General features: G+C 38.9%; 1 protein-coding gene across 4 annotated transcripts in view; it reads right to left on the bottom strand.

Moving 5' to 3' along the window:
* TAFA4 (TAFA chemokine like family member 4) overlaps positions 1-18164 on the bottom strand; it is a 200683-nt gene that overhangs the window by 19219 nt on the left and 163300 nt on the right. For all 4 annotated transcript variants that reach the window (XM_016941474.4, XM_016941477.4, XM_054680785.2 and 1 more), the window contains one exon: positions 2307-2462. In XM_016941474.4, the coding sequence (XP_016796963.2) occupies positions 2307-2462 (156 nt within the window). The remainder of the gene's footprint in view (positions 1-2306; positions 2463-18164) is intronic.

Below are 18164 nucleotides of genomic sequence, written 5' to 3' on the forward strand. Positions count from 1 at the left end.
GTCTGTTTGTTTTGCCATAAACACAATCAAAATGTCCATCAATAAAGGAATGGTGGCTAGGTGTAATGGCTCACACCTGTAATCCCCACACTTTGGGAGGGAGAGGTAGGAGGATTGCTTGAGCCCAGCAGTTCAAGGCAGCAGTGAGTTATGATCATGCCACTGCACTCCAACCTAGATGACAGAGCAAGACCCTATCATTATTTTTAAAAGGGAAGACGAATGGCTAAATAATTATGGCCTATCCATACATGGAATGCTATGGAGCAACTGAAAACACCCAGTTAGATCAATATGTACCAGCACACAAAGATTTCTGCAACCTAATACTGATAGGAATAAAGCAGGATGCGTGAAATATCCAATGTGATAGCATTTGTGTAAAACACACACTCATATTGAAATCTACCACTGTTTTCTACAAACCTATCTCCAAATACACAGATATACAGAAAAATATATTGACCAAACAGATAAATGCAGTTACTTCTAGGGTGGTGGCCAAAGGGGATTTACCCATACATACAATTTAAAACAAGATACATTTTCTTTACTAAGATAAAGATACTAATAGTCATCACTGCCCTATCAGTACTTTTTAGGTACCAATAAAAGTGCTTTGAATATTGTAAAACATTATTCTGGGTTAGACAATATAAAAAGAGTTTGTTAGAAGACATTTAAGGCCTACAGAGGCAAGCAAACATATTGTCTGTAGAGAGCAATCTGTGATTAGCAAAGTCCATTCTCCACTGTACTAAAAGTTGTTCGTGGGCCAGCCAATGGGGAAAGATGAAAGTAAGAGACCACATCCCCATCCACAAGCTGTTTACGTACTAACTGGAAGGCATACGTTTTTACAGTAACATAGGATGAATGTCATGAACTGGAAGTCCAGAGTGATGCAAGAACTTACAAGAGATTTGAAAGGAGAATAAGAAGAATTAAGCAGACCAGGTGTGTCTCATGGGGAGGAGGGCAATGATTCAGGCAAGGGATATAAATTAGTAATGTGCAGAAATGAAAAGAAATGGGAAGAACTCTGGATTGCCTAGGGTAGAGTACTTGAAAGAGAACTGAGACACAGATCTTGCAGGGCTCGGCAAGCCATGGTAAAGAACTCCTGGAGTTTATCTTAAAGAGAGTGGGAAGCCACTAAAGTGTGGTTTTCAGTATGGGAGTGACATAATCCATTCTGTTTGTGTAGATCATTCTGGGTACAGGACTGAAAGTGGAAGGAGAGGTGTGGCACACTCAGCAAGATCTAAGGGTGGCCCCTAGACTGTGGACGTAGCAGTGGGGATGGAGAAAAGTGGGCTGATTTGAGAGACAGCCAGCAGAAAGAATGGTTGTGATGTGATTTGGATTCAATTAATAGAGATGATAAATACATTAGACTTCCCCAGCTGGAGATATACCACTGTAACCACAGAGCCCATATAGTTGTGTATGTCTATATGTGTGTTTGGTAGGGGGAATGGGATGCAGGTAAATCAGCCGTTCTTGTTCACTGTGCAATATGATCTGGAGTTAAGAATGTGTGTGTGTTTTAACTGCTGACTTTTAGACATGCATCAAATGAGACTGGAAATGTTCATTTTCAGGGAGGTTTCGTGACACTGCAGAGCAACTGCTACAGGACTAACCCCATGTATTTGTTCCCCTGGGGACTGACACTTGTTTCTAACACGGCGTCTGCTCGAAGAAGCCAGGGGTATCAAAAGAAATCAATCCCAGGCCTCCACCTACAACCAGCAACATTCATATATATTTTTTAACTATTGGCACAGCACTCTGCTAGGGGATTTGGAGATTACAAATGAATGATACATGATTCCAAACTATTCCCAGGGAAGTTGTTCCAAAGAGACTGTCCTATAAATGTCTGTTAAAATGATAAACTAGAAATAAAAGACAGGATACTAACATATAACACCAAGCATGAAGTGAGAAAGTCATGCTGCTAATTTTGAGTAGAGAGTATAAGAGGAAGGAGAACAGGGCATCAGAGGAAACAATTGCTTTGGTGAGTGAGATGTGGAGACAGGTGGGTAAAAGGAATTGAAGCACATCTTCCCAACTGCCCTATAATATAACTCCCCATTGGTACCCCTTGTGGGACATTAGTGAAGGCATATCTTACCATCAAGACATTTTTGGAGTTGTATTTATGTACATTTTTGGATTGACACTGATCTCAAAGCAACCCTAGGTTTCTTTGGGTTGCAAAGACAGTAAAGTAGGGAAATTCCTGGTGGGTTTTGGCCTTTTTGAAATACCAGAGATGCTGACCAGAGAGGTCTTACCTTCAACACAAGAAGGTTGAGCCCGAGTTGTGCCCGCCACCTGTCCCGGGAAGCAAGAGCACTTGACCGTTTGTGACCGCTCTTCTATGCGGTTCTTATTGCAGCACCTGTGCACGGCGACCACCTCACAGGTCCCTTGCTTGATTTGGTGGTGACCTAGTTGGTAATGGGGGAGAAAAACAAACCCAGTGCTGTTAGAAGGAAATGACACCACCAAAACCAAAATGATGCTATGATGACATTTTCCAACTTCCTGTGCTATGCTTATGAGTCTTTGTAACATTTTATTTTGATAACATATTATTTCAAATTTATATAAAGGTGGTGAGAAGAGTGCAAAAAGCTTCTGTGAACCTGTGGTAGGCAGAAATGAGGCCTCCAGGATCCTCAACCCCTGGGGTCACACTCATGGTTATGACATATTAATTACATGATAAAAGAGATTTTGCAGATGTGACTGAGATTGATAGAGTTTTGTTTTGTTTTTTTTTTTTTTGAGAGAGAATCTCACTCTGTCACTGAGATTGGAGTGCAGTGGCACGATCTCAGCTCATTGCAACCTCTACCTCCTGGATTCAAGCGATTTTCCTGCCTCAGCCTCCCGAGTAACTGGGATTACAGGTATGTGCCACCATGCCCAGGTAATTTTTATATTTTTAGTAGAGACAGAGTTTCACAATGTTGGCCAAACTGGTCTCGAACTCCTGACCTCAAGTGATCTGCCTGCCTCAGCCTCCCAAAGTGCTGGGATTATAGGTGTGAGCCACCGTGACTGGCCAACTGGTTGATTTTAAGAGAGGGAGCGTAGCCTGGATTATCCAGGTCAGGCCATTCAGGGCTCAAATGAGCCCTGAAAAGCAGACAGATGAAGAGCTCCAGGTGCCATTGCTGGCTTGAAGATGGAGGGGCCACATGTCAAGGAAATGGAGATCTCAGTCCTACAACCTCAAGAACTGCCAATAACCAGAGTGAGCCTGGATGCTGATTCTTCCCCAGAGCCTCCCCATAAAGGAATGCAGCCTGCTGCTACCTTGAATTTAACCCAATGGTGAGACGCTGAGCAGAGAATCCAGCCAGGCAGTGCTAGACTTCTGACCTGCAGAAACATGGGGCTAAATGTGTGGTACTTTGTTATTAGTTGGCAATTGCTGTTGTAACAGACTTCACCCAGGTTCACCAGTTAATATGTGGCCCCATTTGCTTTATCATTCACTCTCTCATGTTTTTCTAAGCCATTTGAGAGTAAATTTCAGACATGATGCCCCTTTACCCCTAACTACTTCACTGTGTATTTTCTAAAAACAAAGACATAAGGTTACATAATGATTAACGATAGAAAATCTGACATGATACAATGCTACTATGTAACGTACAATCTATATTCAAATTTTGCCAATGTCCCAATAATGCCTTTTGTAGCTATTTTCCCCCTTCTCAGAATCCAACCAAGGTGCATGCATTGCATTCAGTTGTCACATTTCATTAGCCTCCTTTATTCAGAAACTCCTCCTCAGTCTTTCTTTCTTGACCTTGACATTTTTCAAGAGTTACATGCCAATTATTTTGCAGAATGTCCCTCAGCTTGGATTTGTGTGACGCTTCCTCTTGATTAGATTCAAGCAATGCATTTTTAGCAGATTGTCCCAGAAGTGATTCTATATTCTCAGTGCATCATATCAGGAAACACCCAATGTCCTTTCATCCCATTATCAGTGCTACTACCTTTAATTAAATGGTTAGGATGGTATCTGTCAGGCTTCTCCATTGTAAAGGTATTATTTTTCCCTTTATATTAGTAAGCATTTTGAGGGAGATATATTAGTGAGACTATGAATATATCCCATTCTTTATCAAACTGTCACCTACTAGTTTTAGTACCCATTGATGATTTCCACCTGAATCAATTATCAATATGATAGTTGTAAAACTGATTCTATGTTAATGTTCAAATCGTCCCATATCTGGGGAGGAGGAGACCCTTCAAATTGTCCCAGATCTAGGCAGGAGGAGCTGTGTCATATTCTCATCATTCTTTGAGAATTTACTAACCTTCTGACCCTCAAGATGTTCCAGACTTACCTGGTATTTTCCCTGCCCCCCATAATTTCTTCAAGAATCCTTGATGACTTTTTGTGGGGCATCCGACTTAGAAACCCGAATCTCAATGTGTAGGTTTACTCATCACAACTAGGGAGTGATTCAGGCCCTTTCAGCAAATAGGTCAAGGAAGTATGTGTGCAGGTACATCGACATCTCCGATTCCAATCTAGCACCACAGTTTCTTGCTACTCTCCCAACCACTCTGTATTTATATCTCCCATCACCAACCACCTGAATTCCATCATCCTGTGATAAAGTAGTTTCTGTATTGCACATGTACTTAAGGGTAATTTACATTGGAATCCATTTATCAGGAGTCTTTTGTTAGAACAACAGAAACTGATTTGAGCTAACTTAATGCAAAGAAACTTTACTGGAAGATCAGGAGTTTGTAGAACAAAGAGTGAATGTAGCTAACCATAAGTGGAACTACTCTCATGGCTCGACCTGAGTGAGTAATTCCACTCTGAACCTGCCATTCTGCTCCATGTGTCAGTTCTAGGAAAGGGTGCATCTGACTGGCATGGCTTAGGTCACATGTCAACTGTGGCTGCCACCCTCTAAGATGCTCCCCTGTCATCCCCACCACCAAGTATTCACACGTTTGTGCAGCCCCTTCCCACATGGCACCAGGGTTGGTCTATATGACCAAAAGCATGCAGCAGATGTGCTGGTTTGTCAAGTCCAAAATTAGGTGGCTGTCATCTCCAGGCCCTCACATCACTCACTCAGGGGAAACCCTGGCATGAGCAGCCCTACAGACAGGCCCAGGTAGTAAGAAACTGAAGTGTCCTGACAATAGCCGAGTCAGTAAACTTGCAAACAGACTCCTTGTGCAGGCCCCTCCCACATGAAACCAGAGTTGGTCTGTGTGACAACAGCATACCACAGCAGAAGTGATGGTTTGCCATGTACACGATTAGGTGATAAGACAATGGCACGCTCACTCACATGTTCATCATCTGTCCTGGGGAAACCATGTTGTGAGCAGCCCTATGCAGAGGCCTACATAGCCAGGAACTACAGTCTACTGCCATTGGTCACATGGATAAGTGTGGAAGTGGATCCTACAGCCCCAGCCAACAGCATAACTACACTCTCATGGGAAATCCTGAGCCAGAACCACCCAGCTAAGCCACTCCCAGATTCCTGGTGTGCAGAAGCTGTGTGTGAGATAATAATGTCTGTTGATTGTTTTAGGTTTCCAAGATTTGGGGTAATTTGTTACACAGCAGTGGATAACTAATACACCAACTCTGGCTATACCCAGCTGGGGAGACTTACCTTTGCTCTGATAAAAATAACATAAACGAGACTGTAAAGGTTCTGTTCAGAAATTATTAAGGAAAGACAACTTTTTCAAGTACCCTCAAGTGTGTTCATGATTTTCAGATACATCTATTTACATATAAATTGTTGTGTGAATTGTAAGCAATTTCATCTACTCATTAAAAGAGGTTTCCCTGAGGATTCCCACTGGTTAATGCTTTGCTTGGTTTCTGCTGGTGCATGTGTTTCAAAATAAAACCAATTTAAAAATATTCCATGATTCAGACTTTTTATCCATAAAGACAGGCTTTCCAAACAATAACCTCGATATTATTCTGAATGTTTTCTGGACCATCCCTGACATGCCATCTTCAACGTCGATGGCAGGAAAATTCAATTACTGGTGAGAACGAATGCTAAGGCGAAGTTTCATTTGTAAAATGCACAGACAGAACCAGTACCCAGAGAATCAAACTACCAGCAAGAGAGAAAGTTTTCAATCTACTACTTAAGAAAGCATGAATATGGAGAAGTGATTTAAATGATAAACCTAATTAAATGTTCATAACAAGAGCATTGATTTCCCATAGGTAGTTGTATACAATTGTAAAATTAAATAAATAGTAATTATAATGTCAGTAAAGTAGTATGAAACTTTAGCACTGAGTGAGCAGAAAAGTAAGGGCTGGGAAAGGTTGGAGGGGAGATCCTGTCTTTGGTTTCCAAATGCAAATCAGCAACTTTCAGTCAAACATTCCCTGACAGCTAATGACTAGCCATGAGCAGGGGCCAGGATGATTCTTTCACAGTTACCTCTCAGGAAATGTCCTCCCATTGGTCATTGTCTCAGTCTGCTTGGGCTGCCATAACAAAATACCATAGACTGGGTGGCTTAAACAACAGAAAGGTATTTTCTCACAGCTCTGGAGACAGAGTCCAAACTTAAGATGTCAGCCTGTTCAATTCTTGGTGAGCGCTCTCCTCCTGGCTTGCAGTCACCTTCTTGCTGTGTCCTCACATGGAGGACAGAACAAGCTCTGGTGTCTCTTCCTCTTTTTATAAGGACACCAGTCCTGTCAGATTAAGGCCATGCCCTTAAATGACCTCATTTACTCTTTATCACCACCTCACAGGCCCTCTCTCCAAATATAATCACATTTGGGGTTAGGACTTCAGCATATGAATTTTGAGAGGATACATTCAGTCCATAACAAACCATCATGCCTTGGTTAGATTACTAAATGACCCTTGAGAGTCTGTAATGAAAGCAGCTTTAAACCCCACGAAGAAAATGAAAAATATATGTGTCAGCAACTTCTTGGAGCAGTCAAGAAATGATCTGGATGTTCAGTAATGCTATGATTTACTTAGAACTCTGTTGCTATATAACCATCCACAAGTACAAATGGATTATTTTCTATTCAAACTTGGAACTGGGCCACAGTGCCCTGAATTATCAGCTTGCCTGATCCAGAATTTTATTTATACAGCACCAACTCTTGTATTTCACTGATTTTAAGATACATATTTTTTCACCTTCTAACACATCAGGAGGTGACATAACTAATAGCACCTTACAATTATAATTGACACTGCTTTTCCTTCTTAGGAATACACATTATAGTGTTATATCTCACAACTGATGGCATCTTAGATTTGATAAAATACAGGTTTTAGGTACTGTTTGAATTTTTTTTGTTGTTACAAATATCCTGTGCAATCTTATAAAAATGCTATGGGGTAGGTACTGTTTTTTACTCCGATTTTATCTTTAAGAAAATGTACAGAAATTAACTAATTCACCCAGGGCCTCATAACTAGAGATTGAGAAGAGGTGAGATTCAAACCAAAAGATGAAGGAAAGGTTCCCCTCTTGCTTTATAGCTTGTATTTTACCAAGTAGAGCCAAAAATGGCATCTCCACCTCAGCAACTCATGGGACATAGCTCAGTTTCCCACTGACCACATCTTTTTCTATTTGATGACAGTGTTTGTGTGATTCCATACAGTCTTTTTAGAAATTTGTGTTTTGGTGACAGTGGACAACTGATGTGGTTTGACTGTGTCCCCACCCAAATCTCATCTTGAATCGAAGCTCCCACGATTCCCACGTGTCATGGGAGGGACCTGACGGGAGGTAATTGACTCATGGGCATATGTCTTTCCCGTGCTGTTCTTGTGATAGTGAATAAGTCTCATGAGATCTGATGGTTTTATAAAAGGGAGGAGTTCCCCGGCACACACTATTGCCTGCTGCCACGTTAAGACGTGACTTTGCTCCTCCTTCGCCTTCTGCCATGATTGTGAGGCCTCCCCAGCCTTGTGGAACTGTGAGTCCATTAAACCTCTTTTCCTTTATAAATTACCTAGTTTCCTTTATAAATTACTATGTCTTTATTAGCAGCATAAGAATGAACTAATACAACTATGATCTTTGAATAAGGATATATTTTTATTTCTTTGTAATTTCCTGGCACAGGAGGTAGGTACTCGGCAACAGGTACTTAAAGTTGCTCAAAGCCTGATGGCAGAAAATAAGGATCCAGTGTGAATGGCACATAGAAATTGCTGCTTATAATTGTTTGAGCAGCTCATGTTATAACATTGTATTAGTTAAGGTTCTCCAGAGAAATAGGACCAATTGGATGTACACATGGAGAAAAAGAGAAGTATTTTAAGGAATTGTCCCATGCAATTATGGTAGTAGGCAAGTCCTAAGATATGCAGTCTGCAAGATGGGGACTCAGGAGAGCCATTTGTCTAGTTTCAGTCCAAGTCCAAAGGCCTGAGAACCAGGAGAGCCAATGGTGTCATTCCCATCTGAAGGTCAGCAGTCTTAAGACCCAGCAAAAGCCAGTGTTTCAGTTCAAGTCTGAAGGCAGGAAAAGACTTATATCCCAGCTCAAAGGCAGTCAGGCAGGAAGAATTCTCTCTTACTCAGGGGTAGAGCAGCCTTTTTATTCTATTCAGGTCCTCAGCAGATTGGATGAGGCCCACCTACATTTGAAAGGGCCATCTGTTTTACTCAATCCATTGATTCAAATGTTAATCTCATCCAGAAACATCCTCCCAGATACACTGGGAATAATTTTTACCAAGTATCTGGGTACCTCATGGCCCAGTCAAGATAACACAGAAAAGTAACCATCACAGATGTCTTACAACCAGTATTGTAGGATGGGAGAAAAATGAAAGCGGAAACACAAGAAACTAGCAGCTCTTGTTATAAACTTAATTCTCTAAAAAGGTACAGGGGGGATGCCTTGTTCAACAAGCCTGGTACCAGAGAGTGGCCACTTCAAGTAAATTCACTTAAAACAAAGATGAATTTTTCCTCTAAAACAGCAGGGGAACATAATGGTGTGGCGATCCATCTTGAAAACTGAAGCTAAATATTGAGAACATAACATGAGGCCCCTGCAATAAGTGAGAAGTTGCAGATGAAACTTCTCATATGGAGTTTACTTTAAGTTTTGAAGTGTGAATTGGAGCAGGCAAGACTGCGTTATCCAGAAATGGGGCTGCTCCTAGGAGGGAAACTGGACAAAGCAAAAAACAAAACACTGTCCCCTTCATGCTGTTAATCCTTTCAGTGGCTAAGCTACTTCCCTTCTGGCTTTGTCTGGGTGGGCAGATGGGGGGTAGATGGGTAGGTACTTATTTCTATTTATTTTACCAACTCTTACGTACAGCATACTATGTGCCAGAGACTGTTCTTGGTGCTCTTTGAGACATATTTTTTAAGTGGGGAAACTTGAAACTGTTACTCGATTCCTTTCCACACTTCTGAAATTGCAATCGGGTTGCATATTTTCTGTTCAAAAAAGAAGACTTAAAATACTGGCAGGGCTGTAACATGTGAGATGCCTGTTTCCTCATTCACCAGAATAGTTGATGTAGACACCATTAAAAGTGTTATGATAATCCTTACAACAAAAATTGATTGCTTCAGGACTGCTATAGAGGATGGATTAACTTTATCTGAAGAATAAATAGCTTAAATACATATCATTTTTTTCTTATTAAATATACTTTTAAGAAAAGTTTCAAACAATAGAAAAAATACCCATTTGTCCCAGTGCAGACAGGGCTTTTCTATTGTGAAAGGGATAAAATACAAAACCACATCTGCAATAGAAGTTCTTCAGCTGAAACTACTTGAAAGCTAATAGAGACACAGAAAGCATCAGATTAGGGAGACTTCCTTTATGCTATTATTTCCCTTGCATCCTTCTCCTTTTGTTGAAATCCTTTTTCCCCTTCCTCCTCCTGCCCAGCACTAGAAAATACACCCTCAAAGAGAAGTCTCACACTCCACTGATCTTCTTAGAAGGCATCTGTTTGATTTGAGTGTGGTTTTCTGTATGGCATTTTCAGCCTATCTCTCCACGGGAGCAGAACAGAGGAAAGAGAAGGCTAAATACAAGATTTCATGAAATGAAAGCAGAAAATGAGGCCACGGATAGTGGCTTCCCTTGGCGAACATGCCCAGTATTCCTAGTTGCAGTTCTCTAGTAATTCTCAACTTTCTTCTCCTATCCCTATCCCAACTTGGCTTTCAATCAAGGAAGACATCGCAGTGTAGAAGACGATAGTAGCCATTTGATGGACAAACTTGGTAGTTTAGTTGTGAAGACAAATATCCACTGAGGCCTTACTATGTGCCAGGGCCTCTGCCAGGTGTTGAGGATAGGACAGTAGAAGAGAGAGACACCTGTGGTCTCAAAAAGTAGAGATGCCAAATGGAATTATCTGACTGTTCTCCTAAGATGGAAGTGGATTTATCGTTACCTGCTGGTAACAAAAGACAGGGTACTGAACTTAAGAGTCAAAAGAACTGAGCTGGAATACTAGCTTCCAGACTTAGGTAATTTGATTAAGCCTCTCAATCTTGTATTTCGCATGTGTAAGTAGTACATGACAATTATGAAGTTTAAATAAAGTGCTTAAAGAACACAGTGAACTACTTGAAACACTGCAGATACTGAACAAATGCCTTTTGGCTTTTATTACATATTTATTCAATAATTATTTGCTAAATATTTACTCTTTGACAAGCACATGCTAATATAACACTGAACAAAATGAGCAAAAAAAAAATCATCTTCCTTGAAGATCTTTCATATTTTAGTGACAGGAAAAACACAAAGCAAGAAAGGTGCAATTTAAAATAGGAAGAGCCTAAGAAACTAACATTTGAGTACTGAGTGAGACATTAAAGCTGTTGAAAAGATAAAAGCCTTGCAAAATCTGAGGGGAAATGCCCTTGTGACTAGAGCTGTGTCAGAGCAGAAACAATAAGGAGATGATGCCAGAAAGATAATGAAAGGTGTGTGGGTGATTACATGGGCCCCATGGATCATTATAGAGGCTTGGGCTTTTACTCAAAGTGGGCTGAGAAGCCACTGGATATTTTGAGCTTATAATGACTTAATGTGACATATATTTTAAAAGAATCTACTGTGATCAGAGCAGATTAAAGAGGGGCAAGGATGGAAGAAGCAGAGACACAAGCTCCTGCCACAGTAATCCCTGGAAAGCTGGTGGTGGCTTGGACCAATGTGGTAGCAGTGGAGGTAGGAAGAAGAGGTTGGATTCTGGAAGTAGAGGCTTCTAGATGTGGAGATTCTGGATGTTAAGAGGCTAACTCCAAAGTTTCGGGTTTGAACAAGAAGAATGGAGTCGTCCCTTAAATAAACCAGAGAAAACAAGGAGCTTGGTTGTTAAATTTCATATCTTAAATAGACAGGTAACTGAGAGAAGTCCAGATATTTAACTCTGGAGTTCAAGAGAGAAATCTGGCTTTAGGAAAGACATTTGCTCATTATTGGCATATGTATCTAGTATTAAAGCCATGAGACTAGATAAAATCCCAGAGGGAAAAACTGTAGCTACAGGATAAAGAAAAAGATTACCTCTATGTTAACAGCTGGGAAAGCCATTGGTGGCCTTAATTTAAAAAAAAAAAAATGTAGCAGAAGAATGGAGGTAAATCTTGATTGGAATGGATTGGAGAGAGAGCAGAACTGAGAAATTGTAGACAATAACTATAATGACTATTTGAGAAATGGTGTTATCAAGGGAAGGAGAGAAATGAGAATGCCACCAATAGGATATACAGATGTTAGCCGGGATTTTTAAGATGTGGGAAATTACAACATATGTGTATGCTATCGGGCAAAATCTCATAGAGATGTCTGACTAGGTAGAAGGAAATGGGTAGAGCATCAAAGGAAAGGCTTTATAGGAGCATAGATGGCTCATTTACAGTCTTCCTCTCCCCAGTTTTTGATACAGCCGATGGTCTATTTGCAGGGTATGGTTTTTGCTATGCACTTCTTAAATTCATCAGAATAAAGTATGCCTTGCCCACATAAAACTAGTCCCCACTCAACACCAGGTGCTGTCCTGTTAAGTCTGTCTATCTCTCAGTGACTGTCTAAAATATCCTATGATGCAAATATTACAAAAGATGAAGAATCTCATGAAGTCAATAAAAGTGATGTTGGGGCCGGGCACAGTGGGTCACGCCTGTAATCTCAGCACTGTGGGAGACTGAGGCAGGCAGATCACTTGAGGCCAGGGATTCAAGACAAGCCTAGCCAACATGGCAAAACCCGTCCCTGCTAAAATTATGAAAATTAGCCAGGTGTGGTGGCACATGCCTGAAATCCCAGCTACTCAGGTGGCTAAGGCATGAGAATCACTTCAACCCAGGAGGTGGAGGTTGCAGGGAGCCGAGATCATGCCACTGCACTCCTGCCTGGGCAACAGAGCGAGACTCCTTTTTTTCCTTTTTCTTTTTGAGACACAGTGATGTTTGAGAGCTGCTTGAACACCATTCATAGCTATTAACTGAGAATTTGGCAGATTTAGGTCAACAATTGAAGATGAGAAAGTCAACTGAAATATTCAAAAGGGAGTGATTTCAGTAGCAAAGGCCTAAAGAGAGACCTTTAGGAAATTTGGTGAAGCTCTTGAATGCTTTTGTGAACATCCATGATCATGTGGCAAAAGGCAATTGTAAAATGGAGGATGATATATTAGAGTATATTATATTATTTCCCCTGAAAAGCCATGTAGCAAAATCCAGTCTAAGAATTATATCCCAGCTCTCTTTCCCTTTTCCACTCAGAGCCTTCTTCCTACACCCAAAAGATATAATGTATTTCCTAACTTTAATATATTTCAAGGAAAATTTCTCATCTGCTTGGAACACTCTGTCTTTGTGAGATTAACTATTATTGTTCGATTCTAATAGATATTACAAGAAAAGTTATTCAATGGGTCAAAAATCAACACAAAAAAATACTATATTCTAACCAACATTCCTCAGTTGCTTACCTTACTTTTTAAGATATCTAAAAACCTCCCAAGCTCATCACTTCTAATAAGTCTTAAAATGTGTCTTCCCTTACTATTCAAAACACTACCTTTTGTAAGGATTTTCCTTTTGTCAGTTTTCTTAATCAGAAGTCTACTATCTGTCTACCACTTTTTTTCTAATAATATCATAGATTTGAAGGTTCATAATATCTCAAGATGATAAACACCATGGAATAAATGCTCTGAGGGGATCTCATCATTAGGTAAACCTTGGTCTTTAGTATGTATGACAGACTACACACACACACACACACACACACATAAGTGTGCATACACATGAACTAGAAATAGCTCCCTCTTTATAAGAGTTAGTTGATTTAAATAAATAACATATACTTTCAAATGTTATACTGAGATACAACTTACTTCTTAGTGAACCTAATCCACTTATATTTTGTAAATATTCCATCAAACTGTGTTATGAACGGTACTGAATTTGTTCCCTACAAATTCATATGTTGAAACCCTAGCCCTCAGTAGGATTGTATTTGGAGATAGAGCTTTAGTGGGGTAATTAAGGTTAAATAGGTCATAAAGGTGGGGTCCTAATCTGATAGCACAAGTGTCCTCAGGGGAAGAGACATCAGAGAGCTCATTCTTCCCCATACCCACACAGAGAAAGAGGCTATGTGAAAACATAGCAAAAAGACAACCGTCTGCAAGCTAGGAAGACAGCCCCCACCAGAGACTGAATTGCCAGAGGTCCAAGATCAACAACTTCTTGAAGTTGTCAGACTTCTAGCCTCTAGAACTATAATAAAATAAATTTATTTTGTTTAAGCTGTCCAGACTGTGGTATTTGTAGAAGCCCCCACTGACTAATACACTGTCACTTAGTAATTATAACTTCATAGGCTGAAAAAAGGTGAAATGCTTCATATTAGGGAGTATCATAGTGGAAAAATAATTGAGCAAAACAAATCACTCGTGTTTCTGAAAAGTCTCTCTCTGTGTGCTTATATATGTAGTAAATTGGCTTTTTAGCCCAATTCATTGTAGATCACTGGGAAATATCATGACTCTCATCCCTGTTGCAATGGACTGTACTGGGCACTCCAGTTCCTGCTTGTCTGGCTCTGGTTTTACTATTGCCTAGTGCTTGTAAAGGTTTCAAACTCAGCAGGGCCACTAGTGGAGAGGAAATCAAATGAAGTGGCTCCCCATGCTCAGTCCATCACAATGAGTACCTTGCTTCTGAGAGAGCATAGTTGCAAAGACACAGAAAAGAATGCAAAAAACTCTCCATTTGGAGGCAGTTGACAAGCAGGGCACTGACACTGCCCTTCACTGGCATCCTCCCTCTACCCTAATCATCCCCCTTTCCCAGCATCCCTGAAAAAGCAGAGTGACAGCCAAGTGTGTGGTTAACCAAAAGACAAAGAAGCCAGAAGGAGCAGTGAAATTGCTTGTGTTCAGTTTCAAAGAACTGTTAAAAAAAACTATATATATCATATTTAGAATAAAGCCAAATGGAGAGTTAGAAGATAAAAATAAACAAAAGGACTTGTTTTAGTCCTTATAAGTCCTTTTCAATATGTGCATTTGTGATTTCAGCAACATTTCATCCACAGTTGGATAGATTTCTTATTTGTTCTTCTACTAAATTTGTATGCAGGACCATCTCATGAACAAAAATAAATAAATCTCTGTATGTATAATGTAGAAATTGGTGATAAGTTTCTACTTGTACATTTTAAATATAAAAAGTATATTTGTATTGTTAACATCTTCCCTTAGGAAATTTTGTTCTATTTTAGCCCTAAGTAAAATAGGCTCCAGCAATAAGCTGCATTTTTTTTATCATAACCCTAAACAATATTTTAGGTGTTAAACTCTCTTACAAATGCTATTTTTGTTTACACACTATACATGTCATTAAGTATCTAAGTCCAGAATTAAAATATGAGATTGCTACTCTCATGTGGCACCATGAATCTCTCCTTAATAGCACTTAGCAGTACCAGATTTCAATTGATTTTTAAATTTCTAATTCTAATTAAAGATGGCAGAGTAACCGCCTGTGTGTATCTTCTCTCTTTCCTAAGACCCCACTAAAACCAAAGAAAAGGAAAACATAAGATCTGAACTCAGAAGAGCAAAGTACAGAAGTGGACACATCAGCTGTTGACGGACATTTAATAGCCTTTTGGAGGATGGAAAGCAGGTGGATTAGGAGTGACTGACTGACTGAGACAGGCAGAAGTGGATACTGAGGGGAAGAGACTGACTCACTTTAAAGGACCTCAATAGGTGCTTCAATGCACGGGGCTGACAGCAAGAGGCTAAGCTGACCATCAGTGCACTCAAAAATAAGTCCATTAGTCACCATTCCCATCCATATTCAGAGAGTCCATGCTTCCATAAAAAGGGTACAATGCTGGGAGAAAGTCTCCAATATGAAAGAGACCAAAATAAATAAACAGAAAAGATAGAACTGGAGAATGGAGAATCAGTGACAAGGAACAGAAAAGCACCTAAACATACCAATAATAGTAGTACTACTCAAAAAGGAGAGAAAGAGAATGAGAAAGAGATAATGATTAGCACTTACAATATGCCAGGTACCTTATACTCTGGTTTCTCTTCAGAACGCATAAATCTTTCCCCTTTTACAATATGCCAGGTACCTAAAGTCTATATGTACTTCCTCATGAGTTTTATATATGTGAAATCAAATAGAGGATGAATACACTCACCTGCACACATACACACACATATACAATCTCATTAAGTCTTTGATAATAGGGACAGTAAGGGAACAAGACAAAGTTTCATAAGGTCATCGTCAAATACTCTTAAAAAAAAAATACCACACATCAAATCCAGGTAATAAGGATTCTCAAACAATGCTGTTAACCTTTCTGCTATGATACTTCTCAGAGAGACATATGTACAGATAATACAAACGCTATGATAAAAAAATCAATCAGACAATAATACAAAAGCATTCTTAAATTTTTTAATAGCTAAAAAATTTAATAGCTAAAATCAATTTTTCCTAAAAAAAAAACTCAGAAAATTCCAAAAGCAAAGATAAAGAGATGAAAATTATGAAAGCAAACAGAAAATACTTAGAGAAACAATCCAGATGTCCCCGAATCCTATTTCAGAGATAAAGAACAACTACAAAAAGCAGAATAAAGATACCACCAAAGAAAGAATACATATCCAAGATCAGAAAGACTTGAATTCAGTTAGTGCCCAGAAACACGGGATGAAGAGCAGACCTACACCAAGGTGTTTCCTCGTGGAATTCAAATTTTTTGGGATAACAAAAAGAAAATTGTGAGAGCTTTGAAAAGCCAAGGGAAACAAATATTAACATGTGGAAAAAGAAATAAAACAATTTTATTATACTTATCAAAAGTAACACTGTATGCTAAAAACCAATGGACTCATGCTTTTAAAAGTCTGAAAAAGATTTCCACACCCAACAAAACTATCAATAAAGCATGAGACTTAGCAAATATATCAGATCCTGCCTAAAAACTTTTATTTTTTTGTTTTTAATATTTTATTTATTTCAATAGCTTTTGGAGTACAAATGGTTTTTGGTTACATGGATGAATTGTATAGTGGTGAAGTCTAAGATTTTAGTGCACCTGTCACCCAAGTACTGTACTCAAAACTTTTATTTTCATTAACACAATTATTTAAGAATTTACCAGAGGATATGCTATAGCAAAATAAAAGCGTAGAGTTAGAGAGAGATATGGGGCCCAGGAATCAAGGAATCCAATTCAAAAGAGTGGCGAAAGGAAGCCCCAGACTCAGTTTTTCAACTAGCCAGTATAGAAGAGAAAGCCAGAATAGAAAAGAAAGCCAGAATGGAAATGATCTTGGGAACGATAGGAAATTTCATAAAATGCATAAGCTACAAACATTTACACATGCAAATAAAGCAGTTAGAAACAGAAAAACTATCCAAGAAAGGAAACACTATATATTAACAAGAGGTTATAAGTAAAATCTAAAGTTGATGTATCAATAAATTGCAATGTATAAATATTGATTAGAAATATGGTGTTAATATATAATATATAAAAAGAGAGCAGTAATTGCAACTGAACAGTGGAATTTGGGACACAGAAAGATGAGGGAGTTAATTTTTCAAATATATACCAGCATAATTTTGATAAATCTGATTATATATTTCAAAATCTAACCAGACAGATGATTTTCAAGCCATAGTATCTTACATTCATAGGTAAGTCCTTATATGTATACATACAAATATATATATATATATTTCCACATATCACACATACATATGTGCACACACATATATGCATACACGTACAAGAATTGATTCCTTTGCATTTGATAAATATTTCTAAAAATCTATACATTTTCTATCCTTAGTACTTTTTTTCCTATACTGCTAAGGTTATTTTCAGGTTAAAAAAAATCAAATCTTTATTTGCTACATTTTTCAGATTTACTTAAGCAGCCAAACACCCACATGCACACACAACTTGTTATAAGAATACTGACTGACAATTGTTAAAACCTCCAAAATATAAGATCCCCAAAGCACAGGCAAGAAAAGCAAAAATAAATAGGATTACATCAAACTAAAGGGCTTCTATGTAACAAAGGAAAAAATCAGAGTGAAGAGATGACCGCAGAATGGGAGAAAATATTTGCAAACCATACATCTGATAAGGAGTAAGATCCAGAATATATAAGAAACTCAACTCAATAGTAAAAAAGGCAAATAATCCATTGAAAAATGGGCAAAAGACCTAAATAGACATTTCTCAAAAGATGACATACAAATGGCCAACAGGTATATGAAAAAATGCTCAACATCACTAATCATCAGGGAAATGAAAGCCACAATGAGACATCACCTCACTCCAGTTAGAATGCCTATTATCAAAAAGTTAAAAAATAACAAATGCATGGATGTGGAGAAAATGGAGTGGTTATACACTGTCAGTGGGAATGCAAACTAGTACAGCCATTATGGAAACCAGTATGGAGGTTCCTCAAAAAATTAAAAATAGAAGACTATCTCATGTTCTAGCAATCTCACTACCTGGTATGTATCCAAAAGAAATAAAATCATATGCCAAAAAAAATAGCTGCAGTGTTTATTGC

Source organism: Pan troglodytes, chromosome 2 (assembly GCF_028858775.2).
Source record: "Pan troglodytes isolate AG18354 chromosome 2, NHGRI_mPanTro3-v2.0_pri, whole genome shotgun sequence".
Lineage (NCBI taxonomy): Eukaryota > Metazoa > Chordata > Mammalia > Primates > Hominidae > Pan > Pan troglodytes.